This window comes from Parasteatoda tepidariorum, chromosome 5 (assembly GCF_043381705.1).
Source record: "Parasteatoda tepidariorum isolate YZ-2023 chromosome 5, CAS_Ptep_4.0, whole genome shotgun sequence".
In the NCBI taxonomy this organism is placed as follows: domain Eukaryota; kingdom Metazoa; phylum Arthropoda; class Arachnida; order Araneae; family Theridiidae; genus Parasteatoda; species Parasteatoda tepidariorum.
Window position 1 is genome coordinate 11,149,640 of NC_092208.1, and position 13,438 is coordinate 11,163,077.

At 28.9% G+C, this 13,438-nt stretch overlaps 1 protein-coding gene across 3 annotated transcripts in view; it reads right to left on the minus strand.

Annotated features, from left to right (window-relative positions):
- The window catches only part of LOC107455153 (protein trachealess), a 337,778-nt gene that overhangs the window by 268,166 nt on the left and 56,174 nt on the right, over positions 1–13,438 (minus strand). The window contains exon 1 of one of the 3 annotated variants that reach the window (XM_071180991.1): positions 6,516–6,740. The exons of 1 other annotated variant lie outside the window; for it this stretch is intronic. In XM_071180991.1, coding sequence (XP_071037092.1) covers positions 6,516–6,565 — 50 coding nt within the window. In that variant the 5' untranslated portion in view covers positions 6,566–6,740. Of the gene's footprint in view, positions 1–6,515; positions 6,741–13,438 lie in introns of those variants that run through there. One more of the 3 variants, XM_071180990.1, reaches the window with a different exon arrangement.

Genomic DNA, 13,438 nt, shown 5'->3' on the forward strand with positions numbered 1-13,438 from the left:
AGGGCGGTTGGAAATACATATTTCATGCCACACGCTCAAGACTCGGCGTGACCATGAGTGCTGGATAATTCTGCCGGACGTGCCACACACTTTCCCGTGACCGGACCCGAATTTCGCCCTGAATCACGTCCAAGACTCAAACGTGACGGTTACGGCTTCTATTTTTCTTTCCTGGAGAGAACACGAAGGAAACTTTTTCGTGCTTGCTGCGATTGTGTTTTTTTCCCCTGACTAGTTTACTTCTTTGGATCTCAGAGGGAAGTTTGTTTTCTTTCAAGAAGAAAGAAAAAGGAATAAATGGGAAACTGGGGATTAATATTGGCAAACATACCTGGAAACTTGCCTATTCTTTTGTCTTGAATTGTTTGATGCAATGGGGCAATAACACCTTTTTTTTATAGTAACGAAATTGCTTCAATTCCTTTTCTTTTTACATCAAAACTTAATCTAAATATCTTTTTTTTTCTTTTGAGTAAAAATATATATCTTTTGGGCGTGATTTCCGGTGCTAAAAATTTAAAATTAAAATAAACATATGATTTACTAAACTGCAATTAATATATTAATTGCGGGATTTTGTAATAAATTGATAATGGCTCAGGGGATAGAGCGTTCGCCTTCCAATGAGGTGAAAAGGGGCCGAATCCCAGAGATGGCTGCTCGATGCCAATTCCGCATCCGGCTTGCACCAACCACAGTGCTGACGTAAAATAGCCTTAGTGGTAGACGGATCATGGGTTAGAGTCCACTTGCCTTTAGGCAAACCATGGGAGGTTCTCGTTTTTTTCCACTCCATGTAACGCAAGTGTGAATTAGTTCCATCAAAAAATTTCCCACGAAGGCAAATTTCTCCCAATACTTGATCTAAGAGTTCCCTGGCCTTCTGGATTAGGTTCAAAGCTACAAGGCTACGGAGTTGAACATCAGTAGTCGTAAACACAAAAAATTGAGTCGGCTGTTCAACGACGGTTATAAAATATAAAATAAGATAAGTTAATAGCTAACTTGCGGAACACAAATAATAGCTATCTTTTAGAGAGAGAAAAAATAGAAAGGAAAATTATCAAATTTATTAAATAGCTATAAGGGCCGCCGAAACTGTTTCGGGTGTTCAACTTAACGTTACATTTTGTATTGCAGCGTACATAAGACTTAGAATAAGAATTAGACAGAAACTATAAAACTTAGAAATTTGAATTTATATTTATATAAATATAAATAAGTAAAGAAAGAAATGAATAAATTCATTCATTCATTCATTTATTTATTTTTTCTTTTTTTTTTTGGAAATTATAATTTGTGCTAAAGGTATTTTTTTTAGGGTTTTCGTTACATTATGCTTTGCTGCGAAATTACGAAGATATCTAGAAATAAGTACAGGAAGTACAACAAAGTAGAGAAAAAAATAAGACAACAATTCAACAATTAGTCCAAGAATTAAACTGTTAAACTTGCAGGAAAAAAATAACGGAGGAAATTTGTTTTCAAATACTGAATTTTTTTTTTTTTAATGTAGGTAATTTGTCTATTCTGTTACGATAAATGTATGAGAAGCAATTTATGAGGGTTGGCGAACGGAGCAATCAGTGGTAAGACCCTATTAGTTATTCCCTCAGGGTCAGTCTAGCAAACAAATAATATTTTTGTTTAAATTTACAAACTATGCATAACACTGCTAGAAATATTGGAACGCAGTAAACCACAATTTCATTCAAATTTTCCTTAATATGGTGCTATGTTATAGATATTATTTTTCTAATAAATCCTTCTCGAACATGATTACTCGATACCATGGTTTAACCTGAACAGAAACCTGGTTCATTTTAAAACGTTAATAAAGTTGCAACAGTTATGCACAATACGCGGAGGAAAAAAAGTTCGGTAATTACCATAGTGTATGATAATAATGTTTGCTTTTTATTTTTTTTTTAATTAAAGAAATAGTTTTGACTATGAAACTAAAATATACAGTTTAAACCATTTAATTTAATTTAAATATTTAAACCTCTTAATTCAGTAATTTTTCCCTTTATATGGTAACGATTTCCCGGAAATTCGGATTTTCAAAAATATAGTTATTACCACCTATAAAAATACAAAATCTGAAGAGTAAAACTATTTGAATTTTACTTTTGAATTAATGAATGGTTTATGGTTCATGCCATGCTCCAAGGTACCATATTAAAGTTACCAAATTAAACCTTATTTACCTAATTTTTTCCACACTTTATAGGATCAGAATTTCTTTTAAATTTTATCAAAATCATTAACAATGCGCTTTGGCAAAAATTACCTTGCCTCAGAGAGCTAGAAACACGGTAAATTTTATCATACTCTGCCAATTTTGACCATACTTTCTTTTCTTAGATCAATGATGTTCGAGCTACAGTTATCAAATTTGAGTCGATTCGACAAAATGGGCACAAAATATAAAAATTACTAAAATAAGCAATAGTTTTTTAAGATGATTATCATATAATAGTTCAGCTAAATTGAAAATAGAGTTTCATATCGTTATTTATTTTTTTAGGTCAATATTGAAAACTAAATATGTTAAACTCTAAAGTACCAAAAGAGGAAATTATTTTTAAAGTACTAAAAAAATCTCCGGACTCTTTTGCTTAGTGTTTTATATTTCACGCTTTTTGTACTCTAGCCAGCACAATGAAATGTAAATATCTAACTTTCTTTTGCTAAGAGTTAAAATACGAAATATTATTTTGTAGAAATCTTTATTTTAATTGACACTTCGTTTAAATTACAATTTGTATTAAAACACGAGATAAATTTGTACAATTTATTAAAACAAAAAAACTGTTTAGTGAATATTTACAATCTGGGAAACTATTACAAATGAGACAATAAATTCATTTGCATATTTTTTTAATTAATTCAGAAACTTAGCTTAAAAATCTGATTTAGGAATTTATCCTGTCTTGTTATCGAAATGTTTTTCTAAATATCCAGTAATTATTAGAGAGAAAGAGCAATAACAGTTGATGAAAAAGGAGAACAAACAGTTGATGAAATAATTTTTGAAAAATATCCTGTTGTTATAAATGTATCCAGTCCTGTTATCGAAATGTTTTTCTAAAAATCCAAATAATTATTAGGGAGAAAGATCCCAATTATAAATCTCGTAAATACATTAAACTGAGCCCAACATTTATCATTTTATTTAAACTTTTTATGCATACATCATTAAAGTAAGGATAAATAAGTGAAAACAGGTTTTTAATGAATCCTAGGGAAGGAGTATGTAAAAAATAAAAGAATGAAAGATGGATGGATTTCAAGTTAGTTCTAAATCTGAAGGTCGAACCATTTATCACTGACTAACGTTTTCCTCTCGCTAAGTTTGTTTTGTTTTTACATTGACCCATGGGTTACAGTTAGGCTCTGAAATTACCTTGTTATAATTGAGTATAATGCATAACATAGGGAGAGACACTCAATTATAAGGATTCTGATTGGCCTTCACAGAATTAAAATTCCATTAGAGCTTAAAGCGATAATTTTAAACACACGTCTATAGTTAAGAACAATAAGTTTAGTATAGGCATTATATCACTTTAACCTTTGGAGTATATGGTTGCTATAACACAATGGCTCTCAAATGGCGTTCCGCGAAATTATAGGTTCAGTGGAAGGGTTATAGGAGTTTCGAAAATTAATTTTTTTCTTTTTTTTTAAAGAAACAATATTGTTTTTTGAAATCTATATTTATATTTCGACCCAATCACTAATCCATTGTTTAATATTTTGATTTCCTTTATAAAATTACTCAGAATAAAGTGACAATAAAAATGGCAATTTTTTTTGGAAATATGGCTTTTAATATAACAATATGCTGAATGAATTATAAAAAAAAAGACGCGCATGTATGATAAATCGCATTAGTATTTACCAAAGCGTTTTAGAAAACAAAATAAAACAACTAAATTTAATAATAACGTAAAATTTTTCCAAGGTGGCCATTTTCAACGTTGATAGCAATTCTTTTTAGCTTTAATTTCAACGTATACCATAATTCGGCCTAGTTGTTCCATTTTCAGCTCATGTTTTTTTTCACAAAAAAATAAATAAATAAAAAATATTAAAAAAATTCTGATCTGAACTAACTCTAAGAGTGCGAATTCAACCGTTTTGTATGAAGCTTAGCTTAAGATTATAAATGATAAAACGATGAAAAAATTTCATTTTTTTTCCAGTGAATAGTAGAAATAAATATTAAAAAATATTGCAATCTACTCTCTATATCTCGAAACCTTGTTATGTCAAAAAAGTATTTTTCCTTTTGGCATTATACAACCACGTAATGTTTGTTTGAATTCCTATTTCGAAGAGTTTCTTTTTAAAACCTTGTCATGTCGAATTTTTTTCGAAATGAAAAATTGAACTTTTCGGAAAAATCTCAATGTAAAATTATTGTACACTAATTCTTTTTATTAAATGTATAATAATTTTTTTTGTCTTGCGACGACAAATAGTTAATACCGGTATAAATATAAAATGATCATTTTTGTATATAGATTCATAGTCAACTATCATTACATACATACTTAATAGTAGTTATTGTTGTGTTTCATGCCTCAACTTTTTAGAGCAATATTTTCAGAACATATTTTTTTTTACTTTTTAGAACATATTTACTTCTGAACTTGTTATCTCGAAAACTAGCTATCTTGAAATTTTTTAGCATCCAACTTTGATGTATCGAGAGTTTACTGTATTAAATAAAGTAATCATTACATAAAATAAACTTTATTTATAACAAAAGGGTTCCGCAGAAATATGGTTGATTATTTAGGGTTCCGTAACCGAAAAAAAATTGGGAACTGTTGGTGTAACATACATTTGGAATGAAACTTTCCGTGAAAAATTGAAATGATTTTAAATCCAATCTTTCGAATCGAATTAAATCAAACAGTGCTCAACGCCTATTAAAATCATGTCCGTTTTGAGAACATTTGATTTTCTAAAGTAGCTGATTTTAGAAACTGAAATGTCTACACTTTTAAAAAAGTTTCTAAGTTAAACTTTTCAAATGCGCTCAAAGTTAAACCGAATACTACATTTATATATCATTTTTATTGACTCTACTTTTGAAATTTAAGTTAAACATTAGTTGTTATTATTTTTTTAATTATTATTTACAAAAGAGCTTCAAAATATCAAAACATTTATTTTAGTAGCAGAATTTGAAATTAAAATTCAACAAAGATAAAAAGTTCCCAAAAAAAAATTTTTTTTTCTAAGTTAGTTTTAGTTTGCTAAGTTAATTTTAAATATCAAGTGCTTTTCTGACTTCTACTAAAAATAGATTTACTTTATTGGAAACTTTTCTCAATTAATCAACAGTTTTCATTTAATTTTCTTTACACTTCCTGTGCCGTAAATTTTTAAACTCCTGCCCTTCAATTTCCTTTATAAGTAAAATTCACACCGTTATTTTGTTCTTTTTGTTCGCATTGCGCACAATTAAATTTTTTATTAATATGCATAACTTGAAAAAAAAGTATAAAGTTCTAATAATTCAAGTAAGTAAAAGCAGATTTTTAAATAATTTTAAACATATGCCCTATAGCATTTGATTTTTTAAAACAGCGATCGTGATTTTATAAAAGAGTGGTTTCAGCTAGTTTCAGCCTGTTTTGATATTGTTGTTTAAGAGTAAACAGAGCGCATGCGTCGTCATTGTATAGTTGCTATGGCGACCTCTGATGTTTGATAATTTTTAGAATTCTATTTTTCATTTTAATTTTTAGAACTCTATTATTACGCATTGATTTGGTGAGTTTACTTTTGAGATATGGGACAAGATAGATCTTTTAAAATACTTCTCGAGTTGTTGGGGAAGTATTTTAAAAGATCTACGGGCAGTTATTAAAGCTTTATTTTATAAGCATTCTATTTATATTTTCTAAAGAACTGTGTTACACTTAGCATTTAAGTTTTATTTCATTTAACGTATGATTAAACTTCAAACTATATCATTTGAAGAACATCATATCATTTGATCAACAATTTAATCAAGATTCAAAATCGTTAAGGAATTTATTAAATGCACATTAAAATTAGATTCGTCTCATTATTATTATTATATTCATAAAATTTTTTCTAAAAAAAAATCAGAATATAAAAAATCGTAAAAGAAAGACTTGTCTGGCCATATTCTCTCCCTTTTTTTCTATAATTAAATAAATAAATCAGAAAATTCATTTTTAAAAAATTGGTTGATATTTTTTTTCCTTCCTCTTTTAGATTATTTACAATATTTTTTGTTAAAGTTTGTTTTAAAAAAATAATTGCTTTTTTTTAAAGACTTCTTTCTTAAGACTAAACGGGGCACTGAAATAACGTCAAAAAATACTAATTCTCCGTTTTTAGCCTGTGCTTTATGATAAAAACGTTAAAAAAAAATATACATAAATTGATAAGGATGATTAAATTCGTTCATCAATGCTTGAAAAAAAAAGGTTAAAAATTTAGGAAGTGTATCTTTCTTTACTCACCGTAACGAGTAGGTTTTCTTGAATCTTTTTACCTCTTCCTCATCAGCCATCCTCACGTGACAGGGATTGCTCTTCACGCATGATCATCATCATCATCATCTTCATGATCGTCACATACAGTCACGTCGAGAAACGTGCAGCGCGTGGCCAGAAAATCAAAATCGCGCGCTCTATGAAAGAGATTGTGCGACGAGGAAAATCTTTTCTCGATTTTTTTTTTTCACTTCATTTACTTTTTTTTTTACTAATCCTCGTTCTCTCCCCCTCTCCCTCTCTCTTTCTTTCGGCTGCATATGATTTTGAGTAAATGTTAGGGGGAAGAGTCGAGGGGTAGATAAAAAAAATATAAAAAATGTGACGTCACGTGGAGAACAATGCTGTTGGACAAGTCCCGCCGGGAAGAGTAGCGGCCTTGGGGCAACATTTCGTTGTTACTTTTTTCATCAAAAAACATTTCGAAACATGTGTTTACACTTTTACCTATTGAACCAAACATCTTTTTTCTTTCCCCCCCCCTTAATTCTTGTTGTAGAGATAAAATTGATTTGACAGTTGTTCGTTATGTTCGCATTTTTAATTTACTCTATTATGAAGTAAGCTATGACGAGAAGGAAAAAAAAATTCAACACGTTTTTACTATTTAGTAAAATGTTTTTCCTAACTTTACAATTTTACTTAATAAACAAAACAAATTTTTTCTTTTCTTATTTATTCACGTCAGATTGAGAAAAATTGATGGAACAGTCTAAATCAGCGGTTCCAAAAAGATGTTCCGCTGAACCCTTTTGGGGATTGTAAAAAAGGGTTTCGAGTGTTCCGTTTAGGGTGCCGTAGAAGGTTCACATGAGTTCCATGAGTTAGGACCTTCTTTTAAATCAGTAAGGATTTTTGAAACCTGTAATAGGTTTGTATTCAACCAATAATCAACTGGTTTAACCTAATTATTTATTTAATAATTAGGTTAAACCAGTATAATAACTTAATTATTATATAAATAATAATCGATTATTTATCGATATAATTAATATCGATATAATTAATATCGATTATTAATCGATATAAAATAAACAAATTTAAAAATTACTGTTCATTTTTCTTCAATAACCATTCTCACATTTAATAACAATTCTTTTTCAAAAACCATAATTCAGTTTATTCTATTAACTTGAATTAATGCACTCGCCAAAAACTAATCAATTAAAAGTCGCGATAGACTTGCGAATTCAACTGCCTAGCACAAAACCTTATTTCAAGACATCAATGAAACTGCTCGCTGACGCTCACCAACCNTCGAAGAATTAAGTAGTAATAAATTAGGAGTTGTTTTATAACGAAGAAACTAACATAAAAAGATTAATTGAAGCTTTTTATGTTACATATATATATATTCAATATTGTTCATTGACTGAGCAGTATATTTTTAAGCAAATCATCTGTTTTATGTGGATCATCCAACAATATTGGCAAGTTCTTATCACGTCCGGGTCACCAATGAGGGAATAATAAACACTTTGTCAGCCTTCATCTATCAAAAGGTACCTCTAGTTAGAATCAAGTTAACATGTCTTAGATACTAGTGAATTGGTATTTAATATTTATCGTGGTAGTTACGCCACAAGTTCACTACTGTAATTTAATAATTTTGCTTACCAAACGGCCGGATGTATTTTAAAAACAATTTTTGCATTCATCAGTTTATGCATGCAGCTAAAAGTTAAGTTCTAAATCATTTAACGAATCTCTTAACCGTAATTCATAATAGTATGCTAATGTAATTCGTACCATAAAATAATAATTGTAAAATGGTTAATAAGATCAAACACCGATTTAAATAACTTTATCTTAAAATGCAACTTAGAATTACATTCTTCTAATAATAATAATAAAAACAATCCTCCTAAACTCTAATTTAGAAATCAAATAAAACCAAAAACGTAATAATAACACAAATAATTTTAACCTTTAAATTAGAGAAACAGAAATATTTATATGAAAACAATAACTTTATGACTTATGTATCAATTTTTTGCTGATGACAACCAAACAATCTGAAAATTAATGTGGAAAAACTGGATCCTACCATGTGATTTTCCAGCCAATAAAAATGAATTGAAATAACAATGAAAAACTGCGACACCATCATCAGTTTTATATACATAGTAAGATGATGAAAAAATGTCAGTCACATTAAATGTTTCTAAATTAATTTGAAAGAATAATAAATAAATAAATAAAATTCTGCCTTACTTAAAGGAGTAACCTTAATAAACAACAACATAAATGTATCTTTAATTGAAATTTTGCACTGTTTATTCAGAAGCTTTAAGTACGGCAAATTTTGAATGAATTCATTGCACTTGTATGCTTGGAAATTGCACTTTTGTTGGTCCCAAGATGGTCTTATTGAATATAGAATATAAAAAAAATGGTTTCTATATTTCCTCAGCAGTTTTGCACAACAATGTTACATTTTTTCTCATAAATAACTTTCTTTATGTTAAGTTTTACAGATCCTGAATAAAGTGACTGCAATTTATAGGAAAAAACAAAATTTTGACATTTTTTAGATTGTAAATTGGAGGATGTGTTTAAAATTGATAAATAGACAAAATAATTTTTCTTCTTTGTATCTACAAGGGGTTTCAAGTCATCAAAATGTCTGAAAAAAATACGTTCAAACTGGAAGTTAAATTTAATAAAAAAGAACAATAAATTTTTTTCTTTTTAAATATTCGCTAAATTAATTGGTTTTGCTTTAATTTTAATCGAGAATCTGAGTTCACCATTCGGTACAAGTGTCAAGCAAATTTAATGCAATTTACTATAATGGGGTTTAAACTATCTGTCTTTTTATACAGCAAATTTGAAAGGATTTACTATAATGTGATTTTTAATATCCGTTTTTTGATACAGCAACTTTGATACGATTTACTTTTTGTGTTTTATAATATATGTTGTCTATACAACAAATTTGATGCGATTTACTATAATGTGGTTTATAATATCTGTATTTTTATACAGCAAATTTGATGCTATTTACTATAATGTGGTTCATAATATCTGTCTTTTTATTCAGCAAATTTGATGCGATTTACTATAATGTGGTTTATAATATCTGTCTTTTTATGCAGACTGTACAGCTCCTTATTGTAATTGTGCATCCATATACAATTGTTATTGTCTGCTCCATGATTCGTTGTTTAATCTTTTTTAAAATATAAATGCTAATTTTTATTGTAACAGTTGCTGTAATAGGTAAAAATAACAATATTTTTGTTTTAATCAATTTTATTTAAATACTAACGTATTTCCCTGCGTTTTCTCGTATATGCTGATTTTTTTTAATTATTATTTTCAAAATATTCAAGAAGAACCTAAATGAAATTTGATTAATTTTTTTATTACATACTATATTTCTACAGCTTCGCAATATTCTCATTTGAAGTGAAGGCTACGGCAGATGTACTTATATTTAATCACGGAGTTCTACACTTGAAAGATTAAAAGTTGATTACTAGTAGAAATCTTTAGATTGTATTGGGTTTGACGTATTATTTTTGGTTTCTTATAGTATTACGCAAAATTATTTTTGTATTCCTTTACATATAGACATGAAAAAATAGCATTTAGTAAAAGAGAATACTTAAGCGTTAAATAATGATTCAGGGTTTCTCTTAATTTACTGAATTGACTCAAAATTTACACTAAATACACAATGAGGTAAAATTTCGATGAGCTACATTGCTGGCTTGATTTTCGTTAAAGCAGGGATTCTAATAAATATGGAATACATAGTAAAAAATGTATAATAGATTATTTTAATATTGTAGAAGCTATTCTTTCATTGCAAATTTGAAATGATAGAAAACAATCATGAACAGTTTAATTGGCAACATAGCTTTAAATGAATATTTCATGTTTAAAAATTTTAACATATTTATTTTATTTCATTTTACAACCATCATTGAACAGCAGACTCAATTTTCTGGATTTACGACTGCTAATGTTCAACTCCGTTGCCTTGTCATTTTGAACCCAATCCAGAAGACAAGGGAACTCCTGGATCAAGTATTGGGGAAAATTTGCCTTCGTAGAGGACTTTTTGATGGAACTAGCCCGCATTTGCGTTATATTTAGAGGAAGACCACCAGAACCGTCTTACAATTAGCCTGACGGCAAAAGGACTCTAACCCATGATCCATCTACCACTGAGGACATTTCCCGTCAGCACTGTAGTTGGTGCAAGCCGGAAGCGGAATTCGTATTGACTGGAATAAAAAGGATTACCCACAGGGAAAAAAGCAGTTTCAGAATTTAAATAAAAAGACTCTTATTTAGTCCTTTTTTTTTTTTTTTTTNTTTTTTTTTTTTTTTTTTTTTTTTTTTTTTTTTTTTTTTTTTTTTTGTATAAGCCGTATCCTAAAAACGTCTGAAATTAACTAACTCACTTGAAATGTTTGTTATTCCCTTCCAAAAACTATAAACACACAATGAGTTATGAAGCTGTCGAATATAATATCAAAAACTTCCATCTGCTTAATCTCANAGAAAAATATTTATTAAAATTATTTCGAATTTTAATTTTAGTTCATTATATGTTCTGAAAATTTACTTACTTTGTTTCGCTAACAATTTCCTAAGTTTCTTAAGTGAACAATTCGATTTTTTTAATATTAAAAATTATGTATATGTTACATAGGGGGGCATAAGAATTTTAGAAAAGCTTAGGTGGGGCATGGTACAAAAAAGGTTGGGAAACAGTGCTCTAACCCATGATCGGTCTACCACTGAGGACATTCCCGTCAGCACTGTAGTCGGTGCGAGCTGGATGCGAAACGTCTGGATGGATGCTGGAAACGTCTAAAATTAACTAACTAACTTGAAATGTTTGTTATTCCATTGTAAAAACTATAAACATATAATCAGTTATGAAGCTGTCTAATATAATATCAAAAACTTTCATCTGTTTTATCTTGTAACGATATTTTTATAACCAAAGCATAAGCTTAAAATCATAATTTTTAAAGTGCAATAGACATTTTTACCCCAACATTTGTGAGAAAAGACATTTGTGCTTTTAATTAATCATTTGGATTTTGTGACAAAATACTTAAATTCATTAAAAAATAATAATCGGAATAGCAATTCAAATTTACGCTAAATTATGTAAAATATAATATTAAACAGTGGAATAAAAATTAAAAATTATCTAAAAAAAATTGGCATCCAGGCTCAAAAGTTTTACTCAAATCTGATAATGAGGTACTTACACTCCAAGAAGAAGAAGGCAACTTTACCCACACATGTGACCTATGACGTCAGCGCCAGCTAATCTTTATCAGCAAAATGAAGTAATTAAAGTTGAGCTAAGTTTCTCTGCATAACTTAGAATGTTAATTAATGTAAAGTTAATTAAATACATAGCCGTATCACACATCGAATTATGTGAAAGATAATTCTTTCTCGTCTACTTCTTCTTCTTAACTTAAATTAATTACTTGTTTATGTATTTTATTGCAATCGTAATATATTTTTGTTTTGTGAACCTGGTAACTTCGACGCATAATAAGCTTATGTTCTACGTGGCTTCGTGTCCATCTTTGTGTTAATTTTTAGTGTAAATATACAGTGAAAGAATTGAAATTTTTTTCAAAGAACCTTTGTGAAAGAATATAGACTGTGTTACTTAAGAGAATTGGTACTTGGCTGGCTTGGTATACTCAAAATAGAATGGAAAGAACAATTGCTAACGTAAACAAATGCAAGGTTTTCAACAGCCAATCAAAATCGAAATACCCACACAACGTCACTTGCAAATGTGCCATTATGTCGCTCTTTCTCAAACTTACTTTATATCTTACGATTCAACAGAAGAGCATTCCACGTTCGAGTTGAACTAATACTAAAGAATTACGATGCAAATGCTGACAGAAAATGATTTAATTGATAAAATGCCCTCAACATGATATTTTACTCAATTATCTAATACAAAAACATTTTTGAAACGAAACGTTAAGGAAAATATTTTTAACCGCCTAGAGTCGTAAAGTTTAGAAAGTTTTAAAATCGCATATAAAATCTTGATATGGACTGTAAAATTATTAATAATTGTTGTACTTTAGTATCTTAAGTATTATTTAGAGAAGAAGCTCGCTCATTACCTAAAATTAAATTTATCAGTCAGAATATAGAAATATTTGAATAACTGTATTATTTAAATGTTAATTATAATATTATGAATGAAAACAAAAACACGTTAAAAAAAAATAATTAAACAATAAAAGGTAAATGGGAAAGAGAAAAAAATTTTTCTCCAAAATCGTTTGCATGAAGTTTAAAGAAGAAAAAAAACGAAAGTTGTTTTTTTAAAAAATCGTTTGCGCAGAATTTAAGAGTCATAAATCATTTTGCTTTCTTTTCGACTTGTTCATAGAAAAAGATCAAACTGCAGAATTCTCTCTGAAGAAAAGAGAAAACGCTCTCTGCATACATTATTTTTGAGGCAGGCATTTTTAATTAGAGTCCTGGCGCGTGCCGCTGATTAAATGCGAAAAGAAGTGTATTGTTTTAACTGTGAACGTAATCCTAGAAGAGAAAATAGTTGGGGGGAAAAAGAGAAAACAATCATTTGCAACTGTGGGCGGTCTTTAGTGTCGATCTCAAAACACGATTGGTAAGCAGAAGTCACGTGACCTAACGTGACATGAAGTCATTTTTTTCGCCAACATTTTGATTTTTATTCCAGCGATAATAGCAACCGTTCAAAAATAGTTGTCCCTCGTGTTAAGATAATTGTTTTTCTTCTCTTCTCAAAATTAATGCATGTCGTGCGTAAACACCTCGAAAAAAAATTAAGATCTAATCACGCATGTAAAATTTTATGATTATTCTCAGAATTAATAGCTGAAAACAGTGTAAAAATT